Source organism: Bison bison, unplaced genomic scaffold, assembly GCF_000754665.1.
Source record: "Bison bison bison isolate TAMUID 2011002044 unplaced genomic scaffold, Bison_UMD1.0 scf7180017864067, whole genome shotgun sequence".
Classification (NCBI taxonomy): Eukaryota; Metazoa; Chordata; class Mammalia; order Artiodactyla; family Bovidae; genus Bison; species Bison bison.
Genome location: NW_011494639.1, coordinates 237,462 through 256,975, shown reverse-complemented (window position 1 = coordinate 256,975; position 19,514 = coordinate 237,462). Strand labels below are relative to the sequence as shown.

The window sequence follows — 19,514 nt, the reverse complement described above, 5'->3', positions numbered from 1 at the left end:
CGCGACGGGAAGGGGACCCCCTGAGTGTAGCCCAGTTGTAAACCGGGCGGCGAGCCCCAGGCCTCCAGGAGTCAGGCCAGGAGACTCTTCTCTGAAATAAAGCGCTCTGGAGATGCCAAAGGTGCGCGCGGAGCGCAGAGCTGGAGCCAGAACCCGGGGAGAGGGGTGGAGAGAAGGAAAGGAAAGGAAAGGAAAGGAAAAGTTTGTAGCTGATGGTTGGTTCAGAAAGCAAGCGGCTGCCGAGCCGGTTGCTGGGAAGGGAGCGCTGGCGCCCACGTACCACCGGGACACGGGGAGCCAGAACTGGACCTTCAAGCAATGGGAGCGAAGCCCACCTGGGACGAGGCCCGGGTCCGAGGTCCAGAGGCCAGGGAGGTAGGCTGAGTTAGGTGACATGGGGAGTTTGCAGTGAAGAAGAGTCCGTGAGAGTGAATTTAAGATGGGAAAGCTAGGTTAAGACTCTTTCTCTGGGCATCCACACCTGCTTCCCTGGAGAGAAGGGACGGGTGAATGGAATTTGTTCTGTATTCTGCCTTCTTCGCCCCACCACAACTACTCACCCCGGCACAAATTCAAGCTCGTTGCATTTGGGGGGTTTTCTTTCCTTGCCCTGTTCTCCAAGTTCTAACTAGTGGACAGACCTGCAGATTGGGGGGGCACTCCTTTGCTTATCCAGGCAGGCCTGCATACTTCTTAAGCTCTTGCTGTCATTTCTGTTGAAAAGAAAAATATTGGTAGGCACACAATCAATATTCGTAATTGCTTTCATTTGGGGATAACATTCTCAGTCTCATCTCATGGAGCTCAGACGGATTTAAATATTATAAGTTATTCTCTTGTTAGCTCCAGGTTCTGCTTCCAGGCCTCCAATTTCCCTAGTCTTAACTGCATCCTAAAAGCCACCCACCACGGCCCCTCTGAGTGACCTGGGTCAGCCAGCCAGGCCTCTTATGCTCTCTCCCTTTGGGCCCACCCAGTTGGAGAGAGACTCCAGGCCAGGGGAAGCTCTGTTAGGCTCTGGGTTGACTTGTTCGGTGGACCCAGACGTGGTGTTTGGGGCCGGGAAAAAAGCTGTCTCTAAGATGTTGAAGCCCTAGAATGGGGCACGGCCTTGGGGGCTGTCTGCACCTCACAACGGGCTGAGTTGACCGGCAGCTCGGATTCCTATCCGATGCTCCATGCTCCTTTGGCTTCACAGCTCATGATGACCTGGTCCCGGGCCGAGTGAGGCCCACCCTTTTCTTATTTCCTCAGCTGGCCAGTCTCAGTCTCGCCTTGGCCTGCAGTGGAAGGGACGCGAAAGTGATTTAACCTCTGCAGAACCCTGGGCAGACACGCAGAGAATTTCCGCATGTCCGCTTTGGGGATGAGCAGTGGGGCCTGGGTGCCTCCGCTCAGTCTGGCCCCACTGCTCAGGCCAGTTTGTAGCTTTATGCTTTCCCCAAGAGCTTTCTGGGGTTTGTTTTTATTTAATACCAGGAGTCATTTTCTGGTATATTGTGGGGTAGATGAAATGAGTGAGTATACCTGAAATGCTAACGAAGGGACATTGCAGAAATTCTGTGGTATGGTTACCGTGAACTTTAGGGCACCCACAGAAGGGAGGCCTGGAGTTTTCTCCTCTCCCGGAGCTTTGTTCTGGGAAGGTCAGTTTTCCGTCCCTGTGAGAAGCTGTTCCGGGCTTGAACCAGAGCGGACTTTCTCCGTTGGAGACGGGGTCACTCTGTGGGGTGACCAGAGGCAGGGTGGGGTCTGACCTGAGTGTGTGTGTGACCAGAATCACACCTCCAGCTGGGAGGAGAAACCTTGCAGGTAATTAGGGAAACCCACTTGTCAGGCCCAGGGTATCTGTTTCCTCCAAGCCCTCCAGTCCTGTCTTTCCTCTTTGTCCAGCGTGTCCCACCCCTTCACATTCCTCTTCTTCCTCTGCGTCCTTCGTGCCTGCTGACCCCACACCCATATCCTGTCTGGGGCTGTGTGTAAAAGGGGGAAAAAGAAAAGGGAAAAGAATTTTATCAGATATTTTCCGGAGGGGAGAGACTCCACCCTTGACTCGCTGCCACATGGAGACCAAGACGGAACAGCCTTGGGACCTCTGACTAATTCCGTGGTCCCCAGCGCTCCCCCTCCTAGGGCCGGCCCAGCTGGCACTGCCTTTGCAAACGCAGGTTTCCCTAGGCATTCCTGTTTGACTGATAAAAGGAGCCTGGGCAACTTTTTCTCATCCCTTTGGCTCCACCTCCTGGGCCTCTGTGCTCACTAGTTCTCATCTCCTTTGGAAGAGTCTTTGTCTTCCAAAGCTCAGGGCCAGAAGGACCACACTGCAGCAAATAAACTCAGGCCTAGCGTTCTTACGAAAGCAAATCAAAAGGAGCAACAATTCCACTTCTTACCACCTTGCTGCCCGATTTCCTTTAGCTCCTTGGGCAGGAGGGCGCAGGCCTGCGCTCATGGCGGGGTGGTCACCCAGCTCCACCCTGAGGGTGCCTGGGTCTCCCTCTCCCAGTGACTTTACTGGATGTCACTAAATGGCCCCAAGTGTGGCGAACTGAAAATCTGAAGGTATGGAAAAGGAATAAAACACCACCCTCCAAAAGAAAATGCTCAGAGTTGCCAGGGCAGAATTTCCGTATTTTTCTGGGCTTTGACTTTCCTAATGAGAACACTCTCTTCCTTCCTCAGCTAAGAAATAAAAACACAGTGTCTACACTTTTTAGTCTCAAGGGCCCTCGACTTTGCTAAGGAGAAAGGTGCATGCATCTTGGGAGAATGTGGTAGAAATGAGGAGGGATATATACCAGGGCATGTGTCCCAGGACATACACCCTGGAGCCTGCTAGAATGAATCACTTCCCTTTGGACATAAAGGAAAAGGCCTCTGGCTTCATTCGGAAGTCTGCTCCTGATTTAAGAGGGAAAAAACCCACAAAGAATCCACCCCTGCTACCTTCCTGGAGAGCACCATCTCTAGGTAGCCCGCTCCATTGTTTAAGAAAATGCCTTAACGAGTCTTTGGTTGAGAAAACCTGGACCCTGGCACAAACCGTTGCTGGGCAGTGGCAGACAGAAAGTTGAAGTGCTGAGCATGATAAAATAAAGTGAAACTTTGTGTTTGATGAACCCAAGAGACAAAAGGCTGAAGGACTCCGAGCCCAGGAAAGCATAGAGAGAGGAGGGAAGCGCTCGGAGCAATAGGGAAACGGTAGTGAGTGGAGGGTGGGAAAGACCTGGCTGGGAAAATTCCTGATGGTGTGGCCCGGCTGTTTAGCATGGGAATGCCTGGTATTTCAAGATTAGCTGCTGTCTCTTCTGGGTTGTGCTGTAATCTTCCTGCATGATCTTAAATCTTCAGTCAGTTCACACTGGCCTTGCAGCCCTGGTAGTGCTGCTCTGGGTAGAGGGAGTAAAGGAATGGGTATTTGGCAAGCCCATGGTACAGCAGTGTGGAAGGAGAACTCCTGCAGCCTGAGCACAGAGCTATAAAACAGAGGTTCCTGGAAATGATGAAAGTGGAGGAAGAGGTGACCGGGAGAAACGTAGGCCCACTGAGAGAGCTCCCGATATTAGGGTTCCCCAGGAAGTGGATGGGGGTCCAAGATTTGCTATTTGAATATAAAAGGGGGGTGTCAGAACCCTGGGAACACTCAGGCCACAGACTCTTGGTTTATGCTCACACCTCAACTTAGCCTCTGTAACATAGGAAGGCATCAGCCTAAAACTTTGATCCAGTCGCACATGACCCAAACCCGCCAAGACCCATAGCATGGAGGCTTCCTGAAAGCTCCCAGGAACATGGGTACCTTGTTATCTCCTAGAGTCGTTTATTCTATTAAAGAAAAATCTTATGATTATTAGCTTTTTTTTTGGTATTGCAGTGGAATTAGCCTTTCTGTAACTTCTAGTCATTGATTGTAATTCTATTCCTTGAACTCTCATAGGATTAAATCTGATCTTTCTTCAGGACAATCCTTAACAACCTTTCTAGTCTGCCCCACGAGATTACAAATTCCTTGAGGACAGGGATTTATTTAAATTCTAGTGACACTAACAGGTAACAGTAGAAAGGTGTTAATTTGTGCTCCCCACAGTGCTGAGTCTGGTCCTCTGCACCTCACTGGTGCTTTGGAAAATTAAGAATGAATGAATAAGTGAAATGAATCTTGAAGAAGATTGTTTATTCTCTCTCCTCAAATTCTTCCTGTCTGGATCAAAGATCAGTGAATTTTTTTTTTTCCTGTAAAGGGCCAGATAGTAAATATCTCAGGCTCTGGAGTCCATATGTGGTCTCTGACACATATTCTGCCTTGGTTTTCCTTACAGCACTCTAAACCTGTAGAAGCCATTCTCAGCTCACTGGCCAAACAACACACAACCCATGGATGAGATTTGGTCCACCAGCACCAAGCACCAACCATCCATCTAGATGAAACAACACTAAGCCCTCAGCCATATGACTTAGTCTCTAGAACTTTCCTAATTCTGCTTATCCTCTCAAGGGCATTCCCTTAATTAAATTAATTTCCTCTTATAGCATTGAGTGAGGTGGTTCTATCAATACAGAGAAGTGGTCAGTGTGAACATGCCTGATGCAGTTGCCATTCAACGCAAGTGCCTATTGTGAACTCAGAAGGGATTGTGTTCAGCGCCTTGAGTTAAACAAGTCTAAGAGAGGGTTCCAGCACTCAGGAAATCTGCGATGTAACTGAGGTGACAAGACCTACACTCAGGAAACAGTGTATATGATCTTCTGCCAGATAAGTCGTGCAGATACATGTCTTAACGTCTCCTAGAAGCAGGAGAAAAGGGACCTGTCCTTTGCCCTAAAGATAATCACTGTCTCTGGAGCACTTAACAGATAGGCAACTGCTTTATACCCCCTATCTCCTTTATTCCTCCAAAGAGCAAGGAGGAAGGGGCTATTTTTATCTCCATTTTACAGATAAGGTATAGAAAGGGGAAGAAGCTTCCTATGGTCATGAAGCTAGAACTTGGTAGAGGAACCTTTAACACAGTCCAATCACAGAGTCTGAGCGCTCTGTCCTGGGACTCTCCTGTCTGCTTATCAGCCATCAACGCAGGCGGTGGGCTCCCGGCAGAGGCCAGCTTGCTCCTTCTTCCCAGCCCTGCATCTAAGATATCCCAGATCTCCAGGAAACTGCTCTCAGGCCGGGTGCTAGAACCCGAAAGGGTGGGCAGGATGGGGCTGACTGCCTAGGAGATGAGAAAACAGAACCAGCAAAAAAGAAAAAACGGCACCACTACAACTCAGAGGGCTGTGAAAAACAAGACCAAATAATGGGGAAAAAACATCTCTTAAAGTACAGGAATTTAGTAATTTAGGTAGCAGAGCTTTCTGGATCTCTGAAGATTTGTAAACACCCTTTAAAGTTTAAAAGAATTTTCAATATATTAATTGTAGGTATAAATCTTTTAAAAACCTATTGCATATGTTTCTGCTTTCTCGGTGTATTAGGGGAAAAAAGGGCTTTAACCTTCAGTCTTAGAAGTATCAGGAAAATAATTTGGTTATGGTGCAACTCAGTGCCATTGTTAATTCTAGTTGTTCTTCAGTCGATAAGTCATGTCTGACTCTGCGACCCCATGGACTGCAGCATGCCAGGCTTGCCTGTCCTTCACTATCTCCTGGAGTTTGCTCAGATTCATGTCCATTGAGTGTGAATACTTATGAAAGTGTGTATTTTTTATTTACTCTGACCACAAATGGTTCCAGACTAGTGTGGGTTTTAATACTCATGTCTGGTTTTAATTTATTGCTGTTTATTCATTTTCAGCTGTTGCTTTGCCTCGTTGTTTGCCTCTAGTAGTCTCTAATTTTTAGCTTTGACTAGGATAGCAGATGAAGATGTTTGTTAGAATTCTGTGTCAAACAAGAGTAATTGCCTCTGAAATAAGTACCTGTAAGTTAAATGCATGACGTTTACAACATGAATTTTATGACATCTCTTTGGCTTCTTGGAATCCTCATGTCTCTAACTGCCCGATCCCTTGTCTCCTTTTATCCCGAGTTCATGGGCTGAGATCAAGTAGGGTAGGTAGGGGCAAATAGTGTGCTTCAGGAGACACAGTTAATACAGATGGAGTGAAAGGTGAACAGCAGAAGATAGGCGTTCTTTCATGTTTAACTTGCGGCATAATGCTTTGTTGGGTTGGGGGTAAGGGCCGTTCCTCCAGTTTCTAGAGTGGAACAAGGTGGAGGCTTCATTGACCGTCTCTTGGATCTGGCTGAGAGGCTGCTATGAGTTCCATACGCAGTTGGAGATGAGAAGCTCAGATAAAGAAAGATCCGCCTTGGATGGTCTAACGCCATCGGCACGTGGGGGAAGACAGGATAAACGCAGACCTGTGGTCGTCTTGATTCTTTTCATTGCGTTCCTCCAAGACCCATCTCTTCATGGGAGCACTAGAGAGGGAGCCCTAGAGGCTGTGAAAACAAGAGCGCTCCTCACTGACAGTCTCCAGGCGCAGTGCCTAGGTCAGGATAGGCCCCCAGGGCTCTGCCACGGTGTCGCCTTGCCCTGCACCAGCTTGTACATACCCCATTGCTCAGCCTTGCCTTCCTGCCTTCCCTCTTTGTCCTGTCTCTCAAGGGTCTCATGGGCTTCCCCACTCCGCCTATGCTTGGGGATGTGAATCTGCGGTTGGGGTTCCTCCTCATTTGCAGACAGATCCTGCAACCTGTTCGTCCGTTCTTAGTAGAGGGGCGGTGCAGGGGGGTGGTGTGGGAGGAGGCAGCCCCAGCCAGGAGCCTGACCCCGGTGGCTCAGGAGCTGGCCGGGGTGCAGGGTTGCCTCACTCCTCTGGAACAGCCACCTCTGTGCTCAGAATGGGCAGCGGGTCTCTCTTCACATCTGGAAAAGTTCAAAACTGTTTGTCTGGGTGAAGGAGGCCCCGGGGGAGGGGTTCAAAAGCATGACGTAACCTCAGCCAGGCCCAGATTTTGTTGGGGAGAGGAGAGGGCTGGGCCAGGCCGGGCCAGATGGGATTCCCAAGAATCGGTGTCCTGGAGGGAAGAAGAAAAACAGGGTGGGCAGGAAGGATGTCGAGGGGGAACGCCAGTGGTGCTTTGTAATGGTAACCTTGGGGGATGGTCCTTCAGTTCAGTGTCCAAATGTTCCCACCACCTTCCCCCTGCACTGAACTTAGACCTTCGGGTCAGATTGCTGAGAGGCACTTGTTCAGTCGCTCAGTCGTGGCCGACTCTTTGCGACCCCATGGACTGCAGCACGCCAGGCTTCCCTGTCCTTCACCGCCTCCCGGAGCTTGCTCAAACTCATGTCCATTGAGTCGGGATGCCATCCAACTGTCCCCTCCTCTATGGTCCCCTGGGAAAGATAGAAAGCAGCAGCAGAAGGGGATGACAGAGGACGAGAGGGACTGATTTAAGAACAAAACCACTAGGTCTGCTTCCCCATCTATTTTATTTTGAGAGATTCATTCCTCCCACCCCCAGTGCCAGCCAGCCAGAAGCCCAGATTTTTCTCCCCGAAGTGTGGAAGATGCATCCTGATCCTTAGCAGTTTGGACCCCCTGACCCTCTTGCTGCTTCTACTCAAGGGTCAGCTAAACCTCGGGCGTCCCATGGCTCCTTGCCCTGCATTAATGACAGCGTTCCCCCTTGGCTGAAACCTCGGTGATCCAGGTTCTTATCTCTGAAATGGAAATAGTAATACCACGTGTTCTCCTCCTCTTTTGCCCCATCATTTTCAGATAGGTGCTTTGTACTCAGCAGGAGTACCAGCCTGCCTGCAGCAGGCTGGGAAGAGAGGTGGATGACGGAGAGTGAGACTTGACACCACCTTTGGGGGAAAATTCATTGTCTTGAAACCATTACCTCACTGCTGCCTTGAGGCTGTGGAAAAGAAGAGGTGTTCTTCTGCACTGCATTTACCTGGAAACCTCTGAAAAGCACAGACTCAGATCTCAATCAGAAAAGTTAGAGACAAGCTTTAGGGTGCCCTGGGACCCCGGGGGGCCTTTCCTTGAGGACAGTATTGCTGGGTGTGAGCTCTGGATGCCAAGTCTACCTCTAATTGTTTCTAGGGCTCAAGCCAAGAATATAGTAGAGGCCCATATCCCATATATTATATGTCTGAATACTTCAAGTTATAAATCAGGCCAACTAACCGGTAGATAAAATATCTCCTGTCTTAAAAATGTACCTTCATGGCAACCTGGAAGGCCAGATTTGAATTTAAGACTCTCAGAGCCTTGGGGTTCAGTGTCACAGGGGGGCTTAGCAGGAAGAGATGGTCCTCGGCCTTTGCCCACCCTCTTCTCTTCCTCTTACCCAAGGCTCTGGTCCACACTGTAAGGGACCCTGCGTGCAGGCAAGGGACACCCCACCCACACGCTTGAGCTCTCACCTTTTCCCTGCACACTGGCCACCCTTAAGCTTGGAGAATATTCCCTGGAGCTGCAGTTCACCCTTGGAAGGATGGAGAAGAGACCCATGCAGATCCTCCAGTAAGCAAAGAGCCATTTGGGCAAGAAGTTCTAGGACTTCTGGTCCCAACACATGATCTAGAAGAGAGTGTAGCCCTCTGTTGGCCCCATGGACTCCTCACATTTTGGGAACAGGGAGGGCAGGAGAAGGAACAGTGTGTAGGCTCTTAAGCACAGGGTCCATACAGGTAGCTTTTCCTTCCTGGACCTAAGGATGGCACTGCTGGGCACCACAGGGAATGTGGGAGGGTTAAGAACCTGCAGGAAAAGTTTCAGAGAATAACTACTTCTGGAAACATTATACTATAGCATTTGTTATCTTGTTGATTTCCCCAACAATCCAAATAATAAAAGACCCTCATTTAAAAATTAATACACACACACATTAAATGATCAAATTCTTGGCAGAACCAGAACCCAGCTATCTGTCCCCACGGCATTTGATGAGAAACCAAGTCATATGCTCTCTAGTCCATCAGCTAGATTCCTAGGTCAGAGCTTCCCAAAAGGAATCTTGGGCTTGTGAGCCACAGTTCCTCAATTTAAAAAAAAAAAATAGGTTTTAAGGCCCTGAGGGAGAGAATGAAAGGATTTGGGTAATGGGGCAATCTACAAAGGAAAAAAGATTTTTTTAAAGGATTGCATAGAGATGGTGTGAATCTAGTGGGTATTCCAAGTTAATAAATTGAATGGAGAGACGGATACATTCAAAAGGAAATAGAAGCGCATCTTTTCCCACATTTTAGATCTTGGCAATACTTGTTCAGGTGTAATTTGAAATTTTTATATTTTACTTAGCCTATTATGAGCATTGCCTCATATTCTCATGCTGCTATAATTGTGGCATATTTTTGTTTGTAGTGATTATGGTATGCTGAGTGCATATAACATTTACCCTATTGTAATTCATTTAGTTGCTTGCAACTTTTCCCTCCTATAAATAATACTACAGATGTTTGGGCATGCAAACTTTTCTTTCTCTGTTTCCTTGGGAAAAAATCTAGTGGGAAATTAGTCAACTGTCCAGGAGGGTGTCATTGTTCTGCTCTGTTACCAGGGGACGTTCTAGGTGGATTCTCCCTAATGTCAAGAAACTGAATCAGGTGATGCCATGAGGTTTCAGGATGATCTGCGCTCTGATATTTCTTCTTTGTTTCCCTATAGCTTCTATGGAATTCACACAGACACCCATAGCTACTACTGCCACAGTGTCAGCCAGCCCAGAAATATCTTCACCTGTCCCTACAACTACGTCCGACTGGAGAAGCATGAACTCAAGTACTTTTAGAAGCACCAGCCTCTACAATGTCTCTCAGGACAGCAATGGGACCACAGCAGTCACCTTAGGTAAAGATTTCTCATCTCACCCCAGAAGGATGCTGCTGGCACTTGGGTAAAGCATTAGGATATTTGCAAACCACCTCTGTCCTCCATGTTCCCCCACAGATGGAAACATACAAGCTCCTTTTAATAATGGCTTGAGTATCATGCTTAGGGAACCCTGAAGTATGTTCTAGACAATTCTTCCTGTAGTGACAGCTTTCTCCAGTCAATGTCTGGGCTGCTCGTTCTGATCAGTAACTCTCCTTGTACTCCTGAGTCCAGCTTAGTGAGAAAAGAAGAATCTATGATCTTTTCTAAGTAAAGCAAACCATGTACAAATTGGGGGTCTTTGGTGTCTCTAAGGTACCAGTTTCAGCGTTCAGTTTCAGCGTCTTGGAGGGCATTTCTAACACATTCTAGATTATAGCTCTGGTTTCAACAGCTGGCTGGAAATGAGTTGCCAAGGGTTAGGACATGAAGTAACTTTTAACTCCCCAGATTCCCTTTTCTGGGTTGAAGTCCGAGCCTATGTGAATGAACTGAGATGTGTGTGTGTGTGTGTGTGTGTGTGTGTCTGTGTCTGTGTCTGTGTGTTTATGCCATTGTGCACGTGTTCACACTTGTGTATTGGTCAGTTCCAGCGTCTACAGACAGTTTCACGTCTACCTCTGAGACCCTCCCAGCCTCTGGGGCCGTGAACTCTTCTGTCCAGTCACAGACCTCTTTAGCCACCACGGTGTCTTCTACCCTCATCAGCTTTGCGACTTCAGAGGCGACTCTGCAGCCCAGCACTTTTCCTGGAAATATTTCGGATTCCCTGTACAATAGTACCAGCCCTGTGACTTTTTCCATTATTACCTCTCCATCATTTTCTCCTACCCAAAGTATCCTCAAGGTGGGTGAATTGGGCTAAAAATGACAGATTACCTACCCCCTTACTTCATATGTATGCAAGCTCTCTCCCTTCCCCTTAACCTCTGCTTATCCAAACCAATGAATTTTGATCATATAGGAGTTCACATGAGAATTATGCAGCTTAAATATTGCTGAAAGGGGAGGAAAAGGGTAGGGTTTGGTGGCAAGACCGATCTGTGCCATGGGTATAATGTTTCTAGAGAGTAGAGAGTGAAGAGGATTCTCAGAAATCCATCCAATCCTTGGTGGTTCCTTCTTATACCCCTTGGTCTAGTCATGGACAAAGGTACCACTCGCCTTTGGGCATATTTGGAAACTATCTTGCACTTAATGGTGCTGCTTTCCCCAAAATGTTTAGGGTGAATACTATTTCCTTTCTGCGAGAGGGTTTGGTGGTATGCCAGGTGTAGAGAGGCAGTGAGGAGCTAAGAAGACTAGGGTTGTTGAGCTCAATCTGCCTTGTTCAGTCTTGGGACTAGTGACTATCAACAGCTTTCAGCAGGAAGAGTAGAAAATATGAGGGCGTGGAGCCTGTCAGCAGGCATGGGAGACCTGGTTTTTGTTTTTAAGGGAGCCAGAATAGAAATCTGGAGAGTCCCAGGACCCAAGAGGAAAATGAGCATCACCAGAGTCTGCCTGGCCACCTCATTATCTGCTCCCCTGCAAGTGTGTAACTCGCTGGAGGGAAAACAGCTCCAAGGGGAAAGATCCTACCCTCTTCCATTTCAGCAGCATCCAAGCCAGTGTTTACCAAGATTGCAGATAGCTACTTGCCTGCAAGCCCAGGCTAGTAACTAAAGTTTTGACTATCCGATGTGTTAAGAAGTGAGGTGAAGGAAGAGTATGTCTTATAACTTTCTAGTCTCCTAACAACATGTTTAAATTTCCTTTTTTTAAAGCCTCTTTAAAAACTATGTCATAGAAATCAAACCAGAAAAGAAGTGGGGAAGAAATGATGCTGACTTATTTACTTTTTTTTTTTTAATACAGAGTGAAATAAAATGTTCCAGAGTCAAAGAAGTGAAATTGGCCCACAGCATCTGCCTGAAGCTAAATGAGACCTCCAGCTGTGTAAGTCAAACCCCTCTGCCCATTCCGCCCCACTCCCTCTCCTCCCGAAATTACTTCTGAACCTCCTTAAGGTGAGTCTTGGAAGGACCGAGTTGGGTGGAGGCAGGGGCAGTTTAACATGGACAGGCTGCTTTGAATATTGAGCTTTAGATTTAGGGAGTGAGAGGCCCCATCTGGTGGACAAAGAAGGCAAAGTGATTTTATTTAAATTTACCTTCCCCCTCCTCTATTGTACTATATAGGCTTCTCAGGGGACTCAGTGGTTAAGAATCTGCTTGCCCATGCAGGTGACATGGGTTCCATCCCTGAGTTGGGAAGATTCCCCTGGAGGAGAAAATGGCAGCCCACTCCAGTATTCTTGTCTGGAAAATCCCATGGACAGAGGAGCCTGGTAGGCTACAGTCCATAGGGTTGCAAATAGTTAGATATGACTGAGCACACACACATGCATATTACAATATATAGTCCGATTTAGGTTTGCTTTTATGTTAAGAAAGTCCTTCAGGAAATATAAACTAGTCACCTAAAAAATCAATTTATTTTTATTTTCATATAGCTCTTTAATATAGAGAGAATTTTTTGCTGTAAATGCTTCATTCTCCGTATAACCAGTTCCCCTAGCATTATTTAGTCAATGACTCTCTCCTTTATTGACTGGAATTCTTCCTTTAGTTTGTATTCAGTTTTTATGTGCCCTGTGCTGCGCTTAGTTGCTCAGTCATGTCCGACTCTTTGCGACCCCATGGACTGCAGCCCGCCAGGCTCCTCTGTTCATGGGGATTCTCCAGGCAAGAATACTGCAGTGGGTTGCATACCCTTCTTCAGGGGATCTTCCCAACCCAGGGATCGAACCCAGGTCTCCCACATTGCAGGATTCTTTACTGCCTGAACCAGCAGGGAAGCCCAAGAATACTGGAGTAGGTAGCCTATCCCTTCTCCAGGGCATCTTCCCGACCCAGGAATTGGACCGGGGTCTCCTGCACTGGAGGTGGCTTCTTTACCAGCTGAGCCACCAGGGAAGCCCTTACACTTTTATACATCAACACTTTCAATATCTAGCCAAGCGGATCTTTGCTATACAAAGACCTGTGTATAAGGCATTTTTCATCTGTTTTTAGAAAAATTTTAGAAACAACAAGTAAAAACCCACAAAACCATTAAAATTTTAATTGGAACTGCTCTAAAACCTCACCATTTTTTTCTGATTTTCCTCTGGTATTGTTGTGTGTCTTTTTATTTTTTTAATTTTTAAAATGTTTTTTCCCATAGGTTTTATGGATTTCTTAAGATTTATTATATAGATTTTCCATGATATAGTCCAGTTGATTGTTTCTTGTATATTAGAAAGTTCATTGAGTTTATCATATTTACCTTGGGTCTAGCCATTTTCTTTAACATGCTTATTAATTCCAGGAGATTTTTTTTAATGATTATTTTTCATTTTTAAGGTAAACCATCTTGTCATTTCTTATAATATGTTGGTTTTGTTTTTCTTTTTAGTAGTTATGCCTCTTTCAGTTTCATGTCTTATTCCATGGCAAACTGTACAGTATTGTATTAATGTTTAATGATGATAGCAGATCTCCTTGCTTTGTTTCAGTAAATCCAGTTTCCTGCCAGTAACAATTTCCTGGATGAAAGAAAGGAAGATAGGAAGAGTGATCTTTACTTACAGATAAAAAGCATGTTCTTACAAGTTGGGAGTCCATTTCAGGGAACCACATATATATGACATGTGACATGCATGTATTGGAAAGAGTCTGGGTAAATACTGTAGTTTGTAGAGGGTGTTACGTTACTTATTTTTGTCCATTTTGACTGTTGGTATCTTGTGATTATCAGTTGGGTCATTCTAACTCACAGGTCTTCCAAAATAATACCTAAGAAAATTATTTAACTTACAATTTTAAAAATACAACAGAAATTTGGAAGACATGGGTTCACGCAATGGGAATAGCTAAGTGCAACTTGTAAAACAGTTAAACATGAATATACAGTGTGTACATGTTAAGATTCTGTGTGTTTCTGATGCTGATTTTCAACTCTACTCATTTAAAAAACATTTTTTTTTTTTTTTTTTGCCCAACAGTTTGCTAATTATAGCCAAGAAAAATGATCATCTTCTCTCTCTCTGTATTATCTTGGCTGAGCACTTATTTTCCTGTGCGTTGCGGAGGTCTGTGCCAGAATACTAATTCTTCGTACAAACGATTTAGAGCTAATCGCAGACGATTTATTCTAAATGTCTGTCCACTGCTCTTCAAAGTTCACGTTTAACGAGGGTCATCGTACCGGATAAGTGCCAGAAACTTACTGCTACTCCAGAAATAACTGCTTTTACTGTGCTGCAGTCTCTCTCTCTCTCTCTCTGAGGCCTTTACTGTCTAATCTACTTTGTGCCACAGCTGAAAAGATCTGCACTCTACTGTAATTCGGGGAGAATCTGCCAGTGGGGGTGTGGAAAGACAGCAATCCCCCCAATATCCTAAAGAAGGCTTCTGCGCTGCCCGTGACGAATCAACTCATAGCGGCACATATGCAGTGCTGTTTTGGGTTTTTTTTTCCTTTTCCTTCCGCCTCTGTTGATCCCTGTCTTCCTGGGGGCTTCCTCTTCCCCAGCCCTCAGGCAGCATTGCCTCCTGTTTCCCTCAGTCAGCAATCCTTCTTCCAGAGTTTTGGGCCACAGCTCCTGTTCCCCAGATTCCTTTTCCATGAGTCCTACTGCATGCTTCTCTGATAATCAGCCTCTCCCCGACAGTGGTGCGGTGCCTCCTAATTTTCCTTAGGTTGCTTTCGTACCTTGGCCGTCAGAGGGCCTTATGGCCCTGGTTCTCATCGAGGGGAAACTCAGGCCTAATGAGAAGCATGAAGGACGTGGGTCCCCCTAACATCACACCCTCGAGTACTTATGTAATGCTGTCATGCTCTTCCATCTAATATGCTCCTGTAACAGAAATAAGCATTGTTCTCAGCTCTCCAGACACTCATTTTACACTGGTAGACAGTAAGGATCCAGTCTGCTGGCTCTTGCTATGGGGATCACTGGGCCTGTCTTCTGTACATGCGTTCTGTAGACATTTCTATCCCAGCTACTCTCCTTTTGCTCCTGTGCTTCACCTCTAGATAGCGGTCACCTATGTCAGCCAGAGGACGGTAATCCCATACTTTTGTCAAGCAGCTGGTACTACATCCCAGGAGCCTCATTAGCAGAACGTGTCACCCACGCCTGACGTTCATTCTCTGTGCTGCAACGTCAGGTTAATTTACTTCTTGGTGGTTGTGATTTCCCACATGGTTTTCAGAATGTAAGCTTACTTTATTCTCTTATGCGTGTGTGAGTTGCTCAGTCCTGTCCGACTCTTTGCGGCCCCATGGACTGGGGCTTGCCAGGCTCCTCCATCCATGGGATTTTCCAGGCAAGAATACTGGAGTGGGTTGCCATTCCCCTCTTCAGGGGATCTTCCCCAGCCAGGGATCGAACCTAGGTCTCCCACATTGCAGATAGACTCTTTACCGTCTTCTTTACCAGCTGAGCTACCAGGGAAGCCCTTATTCTCTTATTTCATATCTATTGATCCAGGGGAATCTACCAAGGAGTCATTTTAATGGTGGTAAAATATACATAAGATGAAATTTACCATTTTAAGTGTGCAGTTCAGTACTGTTGCGTACATTCACCCTGTTGTATGATCAATGTTAGGAACTCATTTCATCTTCCAGAACTGAAACTCTCCACCCATTAAACAACTTCCCTCTACCCCCGCCTCCTCCTTCTCCCTGATAACCACTGTTCTTTCTGTCTCTAAGAATTTGGTTATTCTAGGTACCCCGTATGAGTGGAATCATGTAGTATTTATCTTTTTGTGACTGATACATAATCACTTAGTCTAATGTCCTCAAGGCTCATCCATGATGTAGCATGTGTCAGAATTTTCTTTTTTAAGGCTGAATAATATTCCATTGTATGTTCATGTCCAATTTTACTCATTCATTCACCTATGAACACTTGGGTCGCTTCCCCCTTTTGGCTTATGGTTAATAATGCTGTTATGAACATGTTTGCTCAGATATCTCAACACTCTTATTTCTTTTGGTAGATATCCAGAAATGGAATTGCTGGATCATATGGTAACTCTATTTTTAAAATTTTGAGGAATCACCATACTGTTTTCCATAATAGCTGCACCACCTTACGTTCTCACCAATGGGACCCAGACGTTCCAGTTTCTCCTCATCCTCACCAGCACTCATTATTTTCTGTTTTTTGATAGCAGCCGTGTGATTGGATGCGAGGTGCCTCTGATTGCCATTTCCTAATGATTAACGATGCTGGGTTTTCTTTCATGTGCTTACTAACCGTTTGTGTATCTTCTCTGGAGAAATCTCTATTCAAGTCTTGCGCCCTCCAATTTGTCTTTCGGAACTGCCTTTCTTCAGAACCACCTATGTTTATAAGCAGAGGTGGTACTTGCTCAGCTAGCTCACACCCCCCTGTACTGTCCCACTTACTTCACTGGGCAGGCTGCCTCCAGGTAATGTCCCCCAGCCCGTGTCTTCCTTGCCCTCCACTCAAACACTACAGGTCAGTTTCCATGCAGAAAAAGTAAGTTGCAGATGGGGGACTGATGAAGACAGAGTGTCTTCTGGAAAGAACCTGAGATCGGGGACACCCTGACTTTTGGTCAGCTGCCCACCTGTGTGACTTGTCCTTTAATTATTCCAGTCTCTATATGAAAAGAGGGATTTTAGCTGCATTGTCAAGCTTACACCAAAGTCAATAAAATACTGAGAGAGGGGGAGGAAGGGAGAGAGAGAGGTGACTGATTCTAGAGTTTTAAGATTGAGTAATATCTTAAAGTTGAGAAAAATACCTGTCCCTCTCTCCCCCAACTCCAATATTTAATGTGCTTCTTTAACATGCTGAGAGTCTTTGCAAAGTTTGAGAATGCTGCTTTAGAAAACTTAGGTGGTTTTATTATGATGATGATAATTTTTTATAAAATACCATGTGCTAGCTGATGGTCCACCAGTCTGATTCCCACGAACAACATGGTGAGGCTGTGGCTTCCTCCTGCCCACTGTCCCATGATGCCTGCCTGCAGCCTCTCTTGGGGGAGGATGTTTATGTCAAGCGTCCGGAGGCGCATTGTGCTTTGTTCAGGATCCACCTGCTTCTGTCCAGGCTCAGACACAATTCACTGATGCTGCTGGATTCCAGAGTAGGAGGGAGGCTGGCTGGCCACTGTTATTCCCCTGAATCGAGTCCAAGAAACTAAGCAAGGGGCGGAGGGCCCCCGTGTGGAAGTCAAACCACTTGGGACGTTAAGATGAACAAGAGTTCACCGAGTTCTTGTTTTTCTGGTGCTATGCTTTGTGCAGTCTGGGTTCAAAATTATTTAATGTCCACCCACATCCCCCTCCCCGCCCCCAACTGAGAGGCCTTACAATCTAGTCACAGAGAAATGATAATAGCAGTAAGGCAGAATGTGATTAAACATCGACGTGCGGATTCTAGACGATATGTTCTAGGAGGTGTTGCTTCAGAACAGCTGCCGTTTATCCCGTGCCCACTTGGTTCCAAGCACCTTGTCAGACACTCTTCACAGAGCAGCTCTTCAGTCACCGCCCCTACTGAGTCTTCAGCTGAGGAACCTCACACTCAGATGAGCTGTATGACTTGCAAAGAATCTAGTAAATAGCAGAGCAAGGACGGATACCCAGTCTGCTGGAAGACAGGGACTGGCTTCTTGGAGGAGGGGAGGTGGAATCGAGTCTTGAAGGATGAAATTCCAAGGGGAAAGGCCATGTGCTTCATTCCTGGGGCAACCCGTTCTGTGAAGGCTGCAGGCTCATGCACGCCTGCGCTTCCTCAGGGTGGCACCTGCACTCCTGAGGCCCTTCCCCAGCTTCTCCTGCATACATTCTGTCCATTCTGTGAGGCCTATTTCGAGATGTTTCTGATAACCCCGAAGCAGGCGTGTGCTTGCTCTCCTGTACATGCCCACGGTACCATTGTGCCTCTCTTAGGGTTCTTACCATGTGACTCTATCAACTCTGAAGTCTCTTTGTGCCTCAGTTTCTTCATCTATAAAATGGGGAGAGTAACAGTGTCCATCTCATAGAGTTGTGTGAAACCTAAGTGAGTCAATGTGCAGAAAGCACTTAGGACCAGTGCCTGAGACACAGGAAGCCGTGTCTGTCTTCATGGCCGTGTGGACATACCAACAGCTCCGACCACGTGGAATTCATTGCTAGCCCCGCTCCACATACACACACCACACACGACGCACGCACAGAGGGATTCACGCAGTCCTGATCACCATCAGAACAGCTGAGTCTGATCGAGGCGGAGCTTCTTAGGACTCAGCACACGGAGGAGGTGCCTCCTTGTTCGGCTTGTTTCGATTGTGCCCCGTCCCCCTGCCTCTCTCGGGAACAAGACACATGTCAGCCAGAGATACCTTACAAGCCCAGAGTCATCCAGGCAGGGACTTCCCTCTTCCTCCTCCAGAAGCTGCTCACGGGGCAGCAAGGCAAGTCCGAGGGGACACGAGCCCAGAGAAGAAGGAGACCGCTGACCACACCCAGTGTGGTGCCCAGACTCCCCACAGCAAATGCTATTGTGAGGAGCTCCTATCCTGGGACTTCCCTGGAGACCTGCCTCATCTGTCCTTCTCCCAAGGAAGAAGGAGCCATGGCCTGAGGACTCATCTCTCTGTAACCTTGGCTCTTGGGGCCCTTCTAAGGTTCCCGCTGGATTCCTCTCTTCTGTGATCCGGAGGTTAGCTCGCCCTGCTGTCTGGCCTCCCCAAAGCCTCGAATTCCAGCTGGCAGAAGAAAGCTGGGACGTGAGGCCAATCTTGACCTTGCCTTGTGCAGGAGCAAAGGAGCCTGGGTTTTACTGCCTTGGGCCACAGCAATAGGAAAATACCCAGGCTGCTTGCCAAGCTGGGAGGACCCTGTGGCCTTGCCCTCGGAGCAGCACCGCTCTGCAAACAGGAAGCTCTCTCCTCCACGGAGGCTCAGCTCTGATGCCTCTCACACGCCCCAGCAGTTTTCCCCTCACAGGAAAGCTGTCAGAGCTGCTCAGGCATTTCCTCCCCCGCCATCTGCCATCCGGACAGAGGAGAGTGTCTTGGTTTTGATTCTTTTTCTGGGTAGAGCAGGCCACTCCCTTCGGAGGCTGCTGGAATAAATCCTAGAAGACCGAGGAGGGGGAACAGCCACGGCTTCTAATTCATCCCTTTCCTGAGGCTATACTGTTGAAGAATTGTCAGAGTCTGTCTTCTGAGTCTGAGCGTCTGACTCTCATGGACCAGTCAGTCAGCAACCTGGAGCGACCTGTCCACCTCAAGTGAAACTGGATTCCGTGTCTCTAGTGGGGACAGGGAATGGAAAACTAGACAGGAGCCCCACTTGAATTTGAGCCATGCTGTCTGTGAGACCCCTTGGAGACTAAGAGGGAAGGGATGAGGATCCCGTTGCATCTATAGTCATAAATTTCTTCTCTACTCCTCATCTCCCTTGGCTTTTCCTTCAATATCTGGGCCTCTTATAGCCTTGAAACAGAGGGTTTTATCTTCATTTGTATTGCACTGTTAATATTTTGTGTTATTGGTGATTTCTTTTGAACTTAATTTGGATAGTGTAGGTTTACATGGGCAATCCTTCAATAAGGTAATGGTTCCTAAATTTGTTCTCTGACATCATAGAGTGACAGCTAAGACCACCTTTTGATCTTGG

At 47.0% G+C, this 19,514-nt stretch overlaps 1 protein-coding gene across 2 annotated transcripts in view; it reads left to right on the top strand.

Annotated features, from left to right (window-relative positions):
* The first annotated feature begins 176 nt into the window (after positions 1 to 176).
* Positions 177 to 19,514, top strand: part of CD34 (CD34 molecule) — a 21,708-nt gene continuing 2,370 nt past the window's right edge. The window contains exons 1-4 of one of the 2 annotated variants that reach the window (XM_010836858.1): positions 177 to 375; positions 9,627 to 9,809; positions 10,421 to 10,680; positions 11,691 to 11,771. In XM_010836858.1, the coding sequence (XP_010835160.1) occupies positions 213 to 375; positions 9,627 to 9,809; positions 10,421 to 10,680; positions 11,691 to 11,771 (687 nt within the window). In that variant the 5' untranslated portion in view covers positions 177 to 212. The remainder of the gene's footprint in view (positions 376 to 9,626; positions 9,810 to 10,420; positions 10,681 to 11,690; positions 11,772 to 19,514) is intronic. The other variant, XM_010836857.1, reaches the window with a different exon arrangement.